At 37.7% G+C, this 12,259-nt stretch overlaps 1 protein-coding gene across 2 annotated transcripts in view; it reads left to right on the plus strand.

Moving 5' to 3' along the window:
- The first annotated feature begins 1,244 nt into the window (after positions 1–1,244).
- The window catches only part of rai14 (retinoic acid induced 14), a 55,241-nt gene continuing 44,226 nt past the window's right edge, over positions 1,245–12,259 (plus strand). For both annotated transcript variants that reach the window (XM_026174008.2, XM_026174009.2), the window contains exons 1-2: positions 1,245–1,608; positions 2,840–2,921. In XM_026174008.2, coding sequence (XP_026029793.1) covers positions 2,886–2,921 — 36 coding nt within the window. In that variant the 5' untranslated portion in view covers positions 1,245–1,608; positions 2,840–2,885. The remainder of the gene's footprint in view (positions 1,609–2,839; positions 2,922–12,259) is intronic.

Consider the following 12,259-nt stretch of genomic DNA (forward strand, 5'->3'; position numbering starts at 1 on the left):
TTCAGAGATGATGCACACTGAATTTACAGCCTGGAGACCAGGTGACACCCTGTGCACAACTTAAACAAACACCCATTCACAATCTTTGGGGCACTGAAGTGCAGAGTCCAGATTTGTGGAGGTTGAATAATATTAGGGCAGAAATGTTATGATATATTAAGTCCTGCTGTGCTGATCTTCACCATCCAACATAAAATACAATCAAAGTTTTATTTCTGTTGCTTTTCTGTCTGGTAATCATCTTTGGGTTTTACTCAGGATTTATCCATACATCAATGTTTTTCTTTCAGTACAAAGTACAACATTTGCATCTAAAATATAGTGAAACATTACATAGAATTACTTAAATAAAGCACATCCCCTTAAAGCATTTGAGTAAATTTCCTGAGTTATGTTCCAAAAAAAAAAAAGAGAAACAAAAGAAAAAGAAAAGAGACACTGGACTTACCATAAACAATGCTTTTCGAGTTTCAGGAAAGCTTTATAGGGTTTCATCACTGTGATGTGTCCTTTCTAAATAATAGACTTTTCTTAGAATGTAACATCAGTGGCACATCTCCAGGGGACCATTATTTTACAACATTTAGCTTACATACATACATAAAACATTTGTCGCTGTGGCTCAGGAGATTGAGGTGGTAACCTGTAGTTAGAAGGTTGGAGGTTCAGTCCCTGGGTGCTCCAATCTGCATGCCAAAGTGTCCTTGGGCAAGATACCTAACCTTGACTTGCCTCTGATGCATTCATTGGAATGTGAAAGCACATAGATGTAGAAGAGAGTGAATGTGTGTGTGAATGGAAGAAATGAGACATGTTGTATAAATGCTTAAGCAAAAACATGCTATGTCATGTTTATAATATATTTGATAGTTTTATATAATTACACCATTTTAAATGTCAAAAAACCAAAACATATTTTTGACCTGATAAAAGCACAGCTCTTACGCATGATACCTGCCTGTGGCACTGATGGCAAAGGAAGCTGTAATTGTTCAAAATACATTTTATTTTATTTTGTTTTAACAAATAAATAAATTGTAACCCTAAAGTGTTTTTCAAGTGTAATATCACTATAAAAGCTCGAGACATATTTTTTTTGCATTAATATTATTATTATGTAGTTGAATTAATAGCTGAAGCAGAAGTTTAATGCATGAAAACGCGTGTTCAGTGGGCGAGGGTCCAAATGTTCTCAAATGTGCACCCCTCCGGTGGGGTTTTGTGGGAAATGCCCCTTTAACCACAACATGAATGGGGGGTACAATAGAGAACAGAACAGGGCTCGCTCGCCGCGGTCACGAGAGCTCCAGGGGAGTGACGTCACTTTCCTAAACCGGGCAGCGGCCGTTGAGTTGAGTCCCAAACCAGAGACGAGCAGGAGTCCACCAACAGCTCAACTTTTAATGAATGCGGGCCGAGGAGAGCCGCCGTGAAGGGTCGCGCCGGTTTCGCCTTCCGTATGCTCCCTCCTGGTCGACATAGCTCCACAAAGACTCGCTGTGTTCACACTTGTTCAGCGGCTAATCTGGTTTTAGCTATTTTTAAAAAGCGCTCGTCTCTTCTTTTATGTGTCTCGCGCTCCCCGCGACTCTCGGCACAAGGACTAGGGTAAGTGTGTCCGGTAATTTCACATCATGTAAGCAGTTTAGGTCGAAATGATGCTTAAGAGTTGAACTCTGTGTGAGTCCCGTTGGTGAATTTAAACGGAGCACCGCTCTCGTGTAAGTCCAATCTGATATCCAAGCTTTAACCGTGTCTCTCCGCGTATCCATAATATCCGTGTACAAAAAAAAGAAGAAGAAGAAAAAAGAAATGTGGTTGTTTGATGTGCAGTGAGGCAAATATGCAAAGGTTAGTTGCTTGAGACGCTCGGGTCAGAGATGCTTGTTGACAGCAGTCAGTAGTGAAGTTTGCTTTTCAGCGGGACATCCTGGACAATAATTTTTTTATTCTACTCCCGTGTTTTCTGCTGAGAAATTATAACAGCACATGCCAGTTTCATTGTACGCAAAGCAGGATTAAGGTTGCCTTATGAATGCGGTTGGCAAATAGCTTGAATGTTGGCTAGATATTGCAGGGGTTATTTTGCACCCTCCCACTTCTCTAATAAGACTTAGAAAGAGTTAATCAGATTTTAACTTATGCTTCTGTGCTTTCTACACATTTAAAATATGTTTATTCCTGCACCCCAGACTGCCAGTAATGTTTGCAAAGAATCTCAAATTGCTTACACTGTGCTCTGAGTTGTAATACAAGCAGACCTTGGAAATAATGAAGTAAGTTAGATGCCCAATTTCGGCAGGAATGTGCCAAAGGATATTTGGGGGTTAAATCACTGACAAGGTCATTTCAGACTTGAGGAACTGAAAATTACTTGAGGCAGTCAGGCTGCAAAAATACAGTCGCCAGACATCCCCAAGGGTTCTGCTGTGATTTATAACATCCTTGTAGGAAACGATAGAAAGCGAGGCATCGTAATCAGCAACAGGTTTAAAAGAGAATTGCATGTGGTACTATAAAAGAGGAGAAATTAAATGAAAAAGTGCTTCTGACATATAACAAATGTAGGACTCTTTTTGTCCCTTAGCGCTACACTACAACTCATTGATGAGGCTTTAGCAAACACTGCTCTTTAGTTTTTACAGACTACTTTTTGTCTCTGCTTCTGTGCTCTGTGTTTACAGCTCACCAAGGCTAACCTATGCGAATATAATGTTACAAAAAGCCCAAAAATCAAGTCTTCAGAAACACTGAGTCACATTTAAAATGGGAACTAACATCACAGAGGCTAAGTTTAAACATCTGTGTGGCTTTTTTTCCCCTCCCTTCTTCTTCGCAGTCTCGACTGAGCGATTGAGTGAGCGACTGCATGGGTCGGACTGAACATGAAGAGCCTCAAAGCCAAGTTTAGAAAAACTGATGTAAGTAATGTAACATGTGCTTCTGGCTATGTATGTTTTGTACATGCAACCGTGTGTGCACATGTGCATGTCTGCATGGATGAGTCACTGTCTGTGCATGTATGTCTTGAACAGTCGGCAATGATTTTTGGCAGAATTCCTCAGTTTTTGGACTCTGCAGCAGAAGCCTGTGGCTTGTTGATATTTTGATATTTTCTGTAGAAAAAAATAAATGGGTTTAGAGAACTAAAACAAATCATGATGCCCGTGTAATCCATTTTGGAGCTCTTTATAAACATACTTGATTTCGCTTGGCATGTCATGGGATTTTAAGGGCCCAAAAAAGGATGCAGAACTATTTATTGTGGTAGCTTTTTGCTTTTTTTTACCCTGCTTGACAACGTAGAAGCTATATGCGTTTCTCTTTGAGTCACTTTGGAAACTTTTTAAATGAATCCTACAAAAACCACAGATACGTCTGACTCTGCATTGCTCCGAATGAGAATTTGATCCTGCTGACTATGAATCATTCTTTTGGGAGGAATTGCTCCAAGGTAGTTCAGTCATTTGTTCGGTCACAGTCTGAGATGCTCCACACTCACAGGAAGTTAGGCGTCTCCACAGCGTCTGACTCATCTTTTGTCACAGTGACCCTAATGACACAGAGCCAAACGGCAAGACAGGAAAGGTCTGCAGAGTTTACTGGATTTAAGGAGGGTGTGTCAGAAGTGGAGACGTTGGCAGCTGTAGTGAGGAATGGTATCTAAATGAGACGCTTGGTCTATGTAAACAGTTTCCATGTGATCAAGTGTGTGGTTGGGCAGGATGGTGAGCTCTGATTTAATGGCATGCTCTGCTGAGGGAGAGGGAGAGAGACTGATCTGCAGAGGAGGAATTAGGTGAAGTACATGCACCCTTTTATTCAATTATACCCACAACATGAGCTGCAAGGCATAACACGACTCGGGATTATTGTGTAGTGGGCTAGATGTGTGCTAGTATGGAGAAAATGAAACCCCCCTCGAGATCCACACGTAAAACATCAAGGAAAACAATCAAATGTGCACTTAAAATTATTCTGGGAACAACAAAACTATCAGCAATTTATTCCTAATGTTTGATTCCATTTTTTTTAAAGCTGCATCATTGCATATAAAATCAGAATCAGAATACTTTATTGATCCCTGGGGGAAATTATTTTTTGTTACAGTGCTCCATTATAAACCAACATTAAGACAAGACAGACAATACGCTAACTAAGAATAGTACCATATATATATATATATATATATATATATATATATATATATACGCATACATACATACATACATACATACATACATACATAAGTCACTCATAAATAAATAGCTGGAAAAGAAACGTGTAGTCAAAATCAATCAAATCTTAGATAAGGTCCCCCCCTTGGAATACATTTTCTGTTTTTGTACAATAACATCAGAATATTTAACAAAACCATTAAAAATAAATGGTTGTTATTATGAATATTTTGTCAGTTAATGGTTCCCAAAGTCTGGTGCTTTTTAATTTGAGTTATTTTTTTCAAGCATTTTGAGCCTTCATAACTTTTTAGGTACACCGCTGAAAGGTTTGTCAGAATGGAAATCAATTTTACACCTACTCTCGAAACCCTAAATCACAATTATTCAGCTAAATTTTTTTTTCCTGCAAGCGACATTGAGCATACATTATAGTTTCAGTAGCAAGCCTGCACCGAATTAGCATCTGTGATAGAAAGTAACAGAAAGAAGCATTGGTACCCTGGATTTTTGCTTTGTTTTCTGATAATTAACTGACGAAAACATCAAAATACCTAAGTGATTTTGGGTAAACCTTTAAAGTGTCACACCACCATGTGGGCTGGTCTTAGCACGTGCTGATTTCTCACAAAAATGACCCAGTTTTCTCTGTTTTGTCTCTACTGCCGAATATCAGTAAATTATTGCAAATTTATTCATTTATGTGGGAGGAGTACAATAGTGTCAATTGTTCTTGAAAATGTGGAGTCCAGCACTGGGCTCCAAGGTCAAACAGCTCCTTCCCAGTGCGTGTAATGGATGGTGTCTGCGTCACCTTTGCCAGGTGTTTTCCTGTCTAAGCCCCTGTTATATCAGTAGCAGTTGCAAATTGTTCGAGATGCTTTTACAGTGAAATGCCCATCCTCACTAAAATAGCCAGTCGTAGGTGGAATGAGAGAGGAAAGAGAGAGCTGTGGATGTGAGCGTTGCTTAGAAACAGAACCGATGCCGTTTGCTGTCATGCATGCCTTTGCAGACCTGCCACCCACATACAGTACACTATTGCACTTTTGATTGCTTGGACAATTCATTGGTTTGTCTCCTACTTTATGTAATTGGTCCCCATTTTTGTATTTGTAACTTGATGTTTGGACCTGCACTTCTGTGCCATGCATAAGTCATAGACAGTCTTTTGATAATAGCTGTCTCTCTTGTAAAATTCCATGTCAAATTGACTATATTCAGGCAATGTTTTGCTGTAAAGTAGGCCATATTTTTAAATAATTTAATAACCTCATTGATCTCCCTGCAAAAGTGTCTGTTTCTTTATGGTACACGTTCCTCACCATCAGTCAGTATAACACCCTCAGTGTGTCTTGTATTGATTTTACTATATTCAGAAAAACAGTTTCTGTCTTACTGGCTGCTTGAAAAGTACAGTAGCCAACATTTTTTTTTCTAAAATGTTAGATTTTTTTTCACCATTTAATTAAGAACAGATGCTTAAAAGAAGCTTACTTAATTTTTTATTTTAAAAGCAAGAAACTTTCAGTAAAGCACACACTTGTTTTTATGCTGTAGAAAACTGGTTGAAACAGTACCAGGACTTCAGTCCACACAGAGTGATAAAACCTACTGGTCGTGATTAGGATATGCGGCACCAAAGTTTCACAGGCTGCTGTGTTTACCTTAGCCTATAGTCATTCCATTGCTTTTTACAGAAACCCTTAACAGCCATTAGTACTATTTCAGTCTGGCAGTGACAGATGCTCAGGAATGTCTCCCTGAAAAACAGAGGCTCCTTTAAAAGAGAAAATCAAAAAACAATAGTAACAGAAAGTTTATAAATAGCTTTTTTATGACATTAAGGTATTTCCAGACAATGTGCAATGGAAACTGTGGTTCAGTGTCAAATCTTAAATAAATGCTTCACTTTAACGATCCTTCTCCAGCTCAGCCAAACAAGCCTACAACACGAGGCTTAACAGGAAAAGACCAGCCTGTGTTAATGTCACAGTGTGATTTATGAGCTATAGAAGGTCAATGATAACACATTGAATACATGTTTTTTTCCAGTTTGAGAAGGGTTCATGATGAAAATTTATTCAAGCCGTAGCGTAGCTGTATATGACCTGTAAACTTTGTAATGACACATTTTATTCACATAAGGAAAAGCACGTGAAACAGATTACTTTACCAAAATTAAACTTCTATTTAAAACCAGGAAAACACCCTTTTCGTGTCTTTAATGCCACGTCTCCCACTCAGTTTTGTTCTAACCATTGCATTGTTAGAAACTGGGGTCATTTATTTTGAATATTTACTGGATTGCACTCTGCTTTTTTCTGACGTCCTGTCCTCCTTACCGTCATAATAATAATAATAATAATAATAATGAAACTTGCTGAAACGTCCTGTCCTCCTTACCGTCATAATAATAATAATAATAATAATAATGAAACTTGCTATTACTATTAAAGTTACTATTAACTATATATAACTGCTCAAACAAGTGAAGAAGTGGAAAAAAAGAATGCATTCAAATGCTATGCTCTCAAGCTGTTTCATGTGTTGTTTCACATGATATCTGGATTGGGGCAATAAACTTATTTGTTTCTTTCTCACCAACTGTATCTACAGAGAGGAGAGAATTTGAATGTTCAAAATAGGCTTTCACTTGAGAGAAAGCTGTGCTTTTTCCTATTATTTCTGGCTATTTTATATACAAAATTGTATTTTATAAACAAATTAAACCCCATTTAAAAAAAGCTAAGTAATTTGTATCAATAAGTGAAACCCTTTTATGCTACTCTTCCTTCTTCTCATGCTTACTTGCAGAAATTGTGCAAATGTGACATGCAGAATTTTCCATTTAGTGCAGCATAACAACTAGAAGTGTAATCTTAAAGTTTAATATTTAAACCTAGTATACAGTAACACTAATATGTTTATATGACATAACACCTGATCACCCTTTACACTCCCTTTTTGCCAGTTGCCCCTGCACAACTTAATCTGCGATAAAGACACGGACACAAACACTTTGCATGAATAGTGAATATTAAATGTGTTTATCATGGGAGTTACGTTCTAAAAATAACCTGCGATAGGTGAAATCCGCGAAGTACCCAGCTTTATTTTTTACAATTATTATAGATGTTTTAAGGCTTTAAAACCCCTCACTACACACTTTATACACTTTTCTCAGACAGGCACGAACATTTTCACACTTTTCTCTCTTGTTTAAACATTCTCAAAGTTCAAACCTTTGTAGAAAAATAAGTCCAGTATTATAGAATGAAACCAAAGATCAAACCTTGTTTTCAGGTCCAAAACATGGGAATACAGCAGCTGTGAGAGAATTCAACATTAATGAATCAATGGTACGGAAGTAGAGGAAGCAAGTTGAGTAACGTTTGACTTATCTGACGGATAAGTCAAACGGACGGATTTGATTCGCGCCTTATAATCCAGTGCTCCTTATGGTGCGAAAAATACGGTAACTTTACCTTCCTTTAGCACGTCCAGAAGTCCAACTTTTTGTGCGATGGTTAGCATCTTCATCTGCCTTTTGGGTGCTACTGCAGGCGCCTTTGACGGTGCAAAACGTTTTGTGGACATTTTTGTGTTTGTTGGGGAGAAAACTTACAAACATACGCTACAGCACTTCAGAGTCACACTGCTAGCGATCGAAGATTTATGTAAATTTGACAAGCTGAATGCATTCTGTGCTGTACAGGAGACACGGCACAGGATTGATTGACAATGGTCTACAGACAATCAGGACGCAGAACACAACATGCTGTTTTTACAAAAAAAGCATGCAAAATTGCACACACAAAAAAAAATTCTGCGAAACAGCAAGGCTGCGAAAGGTGAACTGCGTTATAGCGAGGGACCAGTGTATAGTGTGATCTTTCTTTGACCTTGTGTTTACTTGAATAAAAAGTTAACAGTTTTGATGACGTCAAACTTGGCACGAATAGTTAAAACACCTCTGTCTTTGTGGTGTGTTGCTTTAATGTTTAGGCTGCTGTGGCAGGGTGTGTCACCTTCAGGCTTAAGTGTGATTATTTGTGAAAGAGAAGATGGGAAGAAGCCATTGGGGTTAATTGATCAGTTTTTAACCACACAGGAAAAAACCATTCCCCCTGTGTAATAGGATTTTTTTTTTTTTGCCATCCTTGTGCTATATAGACTCACTGAAACAGTGGGTATAGAGCCCAGACATTGTAATTGGTTACTAATGCAGCTAAAATCTGATATTGTGGCATATAAAACTGTTTGAGTGAAATGTCACCTCTATCATAAGTCAACATTTGCCATTTTCCACTATGGCTTTACTAAACTGGCGTCATCATCTCTATTATCCATGACAGAAACCAGGGCTTTCTTTCCCCATTATGTTTAGCAAATCCAGTATCATTTACTTGAATTATTTTACAGCATGTAACAACAGGTTTGATGAAATAATAGACATGAATGTAGAAACCAGCTCAAAACTGTACAGCCAGGCACACTCAGCAGAATATGCAGGCAGGTTAAGTAGATCAGCTTCCTCAAATGCTGCGCTGTGAATGCACTGTGAGGCTGAGTAGTGTGAAAATGCCTCCTACGCTTGAGGTGATCATGCATTTCCAAGTTTAATATTAAACAGCGTTAATGCTGTACAAAGAATTGACTGCGAACACAGCTAAATGTGTGATTTTTGTCACAGATTATACAGCAGCGATAATAACATGGGTTTTTCTGCACTGGGGTCATCATGGCTGAGCTGTGCTCTGTCTTTTGACACAAATTCAGTGCATACCAATGCTTGATATAGAGGGAGTGGTGCCATTTTTGCTTTATCAGAATCTGCGAGCAGGTGTGCAGTTATGCAAGGTCAGTGAATCAGAAGAATTTCTCTTTACTGTTAAATGGAGAAATATCACAATAACTATGTTTGTAGCTGTAAGCTTGTCTGCTAGACTTTGTGTCTGCCTTGTAGTCCTTGTGCCTGAGCATCTCTTTGGACTATGCTACTGACATTTTGGAATTTATGGATCATTTCAGCTAAGCCTATTTACCCAAACAACCAGTATAATGAGGGTGTGTGTGTGTGTGTGTGTGTGTGTGTGTGTGTGTGTGTGTGTGTGTGTGTGTGTGTGTGTGTGTGTGTGTGTGTGTGTGTGTGTGTGTGTGTGTGTGTGTGTGTGTGTGTGTGTGTGTGTGTGTGTGTTGGAGAGAGACTTGTGTTTAAGAAAAGCAGACGGTGTAATCTGGTTTCTGGGAATGAGTTTGGCAAATAGCCACAGTGAGATTTAAAGCATTCTGCTTCAGCCATGTCTGAACAGTCAGCTTTCAAAAACTGTGCATTGGCAGTGTTATTAAAAAATATTTTAACTGTCTTGTTAAAATGAATTAAAACATAATTTAATTTAATTTAAGTTCAGTTAGGTCAATGTTACTTTATTTAAACATGTAAAAAAACCCAAAAAACTGAAGCCCAAAACCTTCTTTAAAGTAAGGTACCCTAAGGATGTAAACGCCTTTCAGTTTATTAATAACCAGCTTTGCAATGTAATATTAATGTACTTTTAATTAATTTAAATCTAAGCTGAACTGTCGAAGATTAATTAAGTGTAGAATATAGGCCAATGCTCAGAACCATATGTGGTAACACTTCTATCATATGTTACATATAATCTGTATATTTAATACATGTGTTATATATTGTGTTGAAATAATGTGTTGGCAAGTATTATCTTAGTTCTGTATTAGTGTAGATGAATATGGAAGTACTCAATATGGGAGTATTGCAAAATCACATTTGAATTTCTCCACCCATACCAATAGTAAGCTTTCCTTACTGTGTGTTTAATATGATTGTTTCGTGCAAGTCTGTTTTCTCTTTAACTAAGCTTAAACTATGTACTGTTTTTTGGATTTAAATATTTTGTGTAGAAAGCAGCCTTTTGGCTTTTAATTTGGAAGAGAACAAGTATTTAATTCCAGCACTGAGTAGCTTCTTTCAGTTCTTGGTCGTGCAAACACTTTTTGGTTGATAACAGAAATAATTGAGATTTCAGAACACCTCCCAAATGCTACTACAGTATAATACATAGTTACAGTGATATGATATGAACACTATTCTAAAAACATGTACACTCTAACTAATGTCACAGTTAAAAACTGTCAGTACACACGGTTACATTTACAAGGTTTTAACTGTTATTTTACAGCGTACCTATTCAAATCTATGGCAACAGATTCTTACTATAAAAAAGTAGTACTTTGCTCTAGAATATAGACTTTACAGTCTAATACTCTCAGCTTTGTTGCTGTTGTAAAAATAAAATTACAGTATTCCTGCTGTAAACTCTGAAGCTACTGCAAACACAGTAGGAATTGGCAGTGCTTGATCAAAACTGTTACTGTTAAATTAGCATTAGAAAAGTACATTTTTGTAGTCACTTTCCTGAGTGTTACAATGTCACTTATTATCTATTGTATCTACCATAACCACATATCAAAAAAACAACTTGCATAAAAATACTCGATGTACATGGCATATGCACAACAGAAATATAATTGAACGCAGCATTGGGTTGTTGTATAAAAAGTGCCTATCACGTCTATTGTGCACCAGGTAATCTACACAATTTCCCTGTTAAACTGTAAATTACAGGCAGCTAGATTTGATAGCTTTTCACTTTCATTTTACACTCTGTCTATTGTAATCTGTAATCTAAAACAACCGTTTTAGCACAGTTAGCTTGTTTACTGGTGTACTGTCCAAGAAATCGTCTTTGTTCTAGTTGGCCTATTTCCTGCACTGCAGAGTTATGATAATGCTGCTGTTTTAACAAACATCCTGAAGACAGCTGCTGGCCAGTCTGGTTGCCTATTACTAGCTAAACCTTAACACTCTTTTTAGAAACCGTTTTGATGGTTTCTAAGAACAGTGTTTCCATCAGTTTTAAAGCTTGGAAAAGAAAGAAACTATTGTATTATATGGCATTAAAAGTTACAGTAGCATACTGTCAGTATTGTTTCTTCCTCAAAGGCATTCTTTTAATTATTTAACCTTTCACCAAAACAGCGTAATTTTCTTTTTACAGTGTCATGTAACATTTTTGTAGCATACTTTTTCTTGATTGTGTCAATAGTTTGAGAAATCTTCACTGACTCTCGTGTGCTTCGACCTTTTGAGGCCGCATTAACAGCTTGGTCCCTGCGGTTTGAGCAAAGCTTCTATAAATGAGTTACCTTGCTTTAGCTGTTATCTGACTCTCAGCGTCTTGCTACCCTCCCCCAAGCACATTTTCACAAGCTGGACAGTTGTGGACTGAGATGCAGACACATACTTACACACACACTGATTGACTGCATGTTATTGTCTGTGTATTCAATTATTGTTGACAGTGGTCCTGGTGTTATATCCTCTTCCAGCCCTTCAAACTGCCAGACTGCTTAAACCTGCTCCCCCAGCTGCTGGACTAAGCAGGATTACTCAAGGCTTACACACTCACACACATTCAAACACATGCATATATTCACATTCATGCGCAAAGACCACTATCAGACACACACATACCCATGCCTTATCATCCAGCCTCTCTGTGTCTAATTCATGTGTGGATTATGCGGTCTCCTCTCACTTGGCACAGCTGTTCCATAGCATAAATTTAACGGAGCTGCTAGAATCTAAACTGTACACGTAGCTTTTGCTGTATTTTTGCCATATTCAGAATATGTAGCGTCTGTATGTGGTTGTGCAAAAACGGGAGGAATGGATGTCCATTTCATCAGTCCTTATCAGGAGTGATGAAATGTGTCCACTGTGTTAACTGGTGCAACAATGCAATCATAATCACATGCTGATCATCTGAAAACATTTATAAAAGAATGCCTTTTGCATTGGGTGGTTAAACATTGAACCAAAAGAATTTACTGGGTTATAAATGCAGAACATCAAGGAAAATCTTAGAAAAACATTACATTCTATTTTTCCCCCCTGTAAAGTGTAAGAATCACTGTAATATATTTGTTCTTCAATTAAAGAAGTTTTCCTTGTAAGTAAGCCATAGACTGCACTTGGCATTGTTTGATTAGGCCCA

This window comes from Astatotilapia calliptera, chromosome 7 (genome assembly GCF_964374335.1).
Source record: "Astatotilapia calliptera chromosome 7, fAstCal68.1, whole genome shotgun sequence".
Lineage (NCBI taxonomy): Eukaryota > Metazoa > Chordata > Actinopteri > Cichliformes > Cichlidae > Astatotilapia > Astatotilapia calliptera.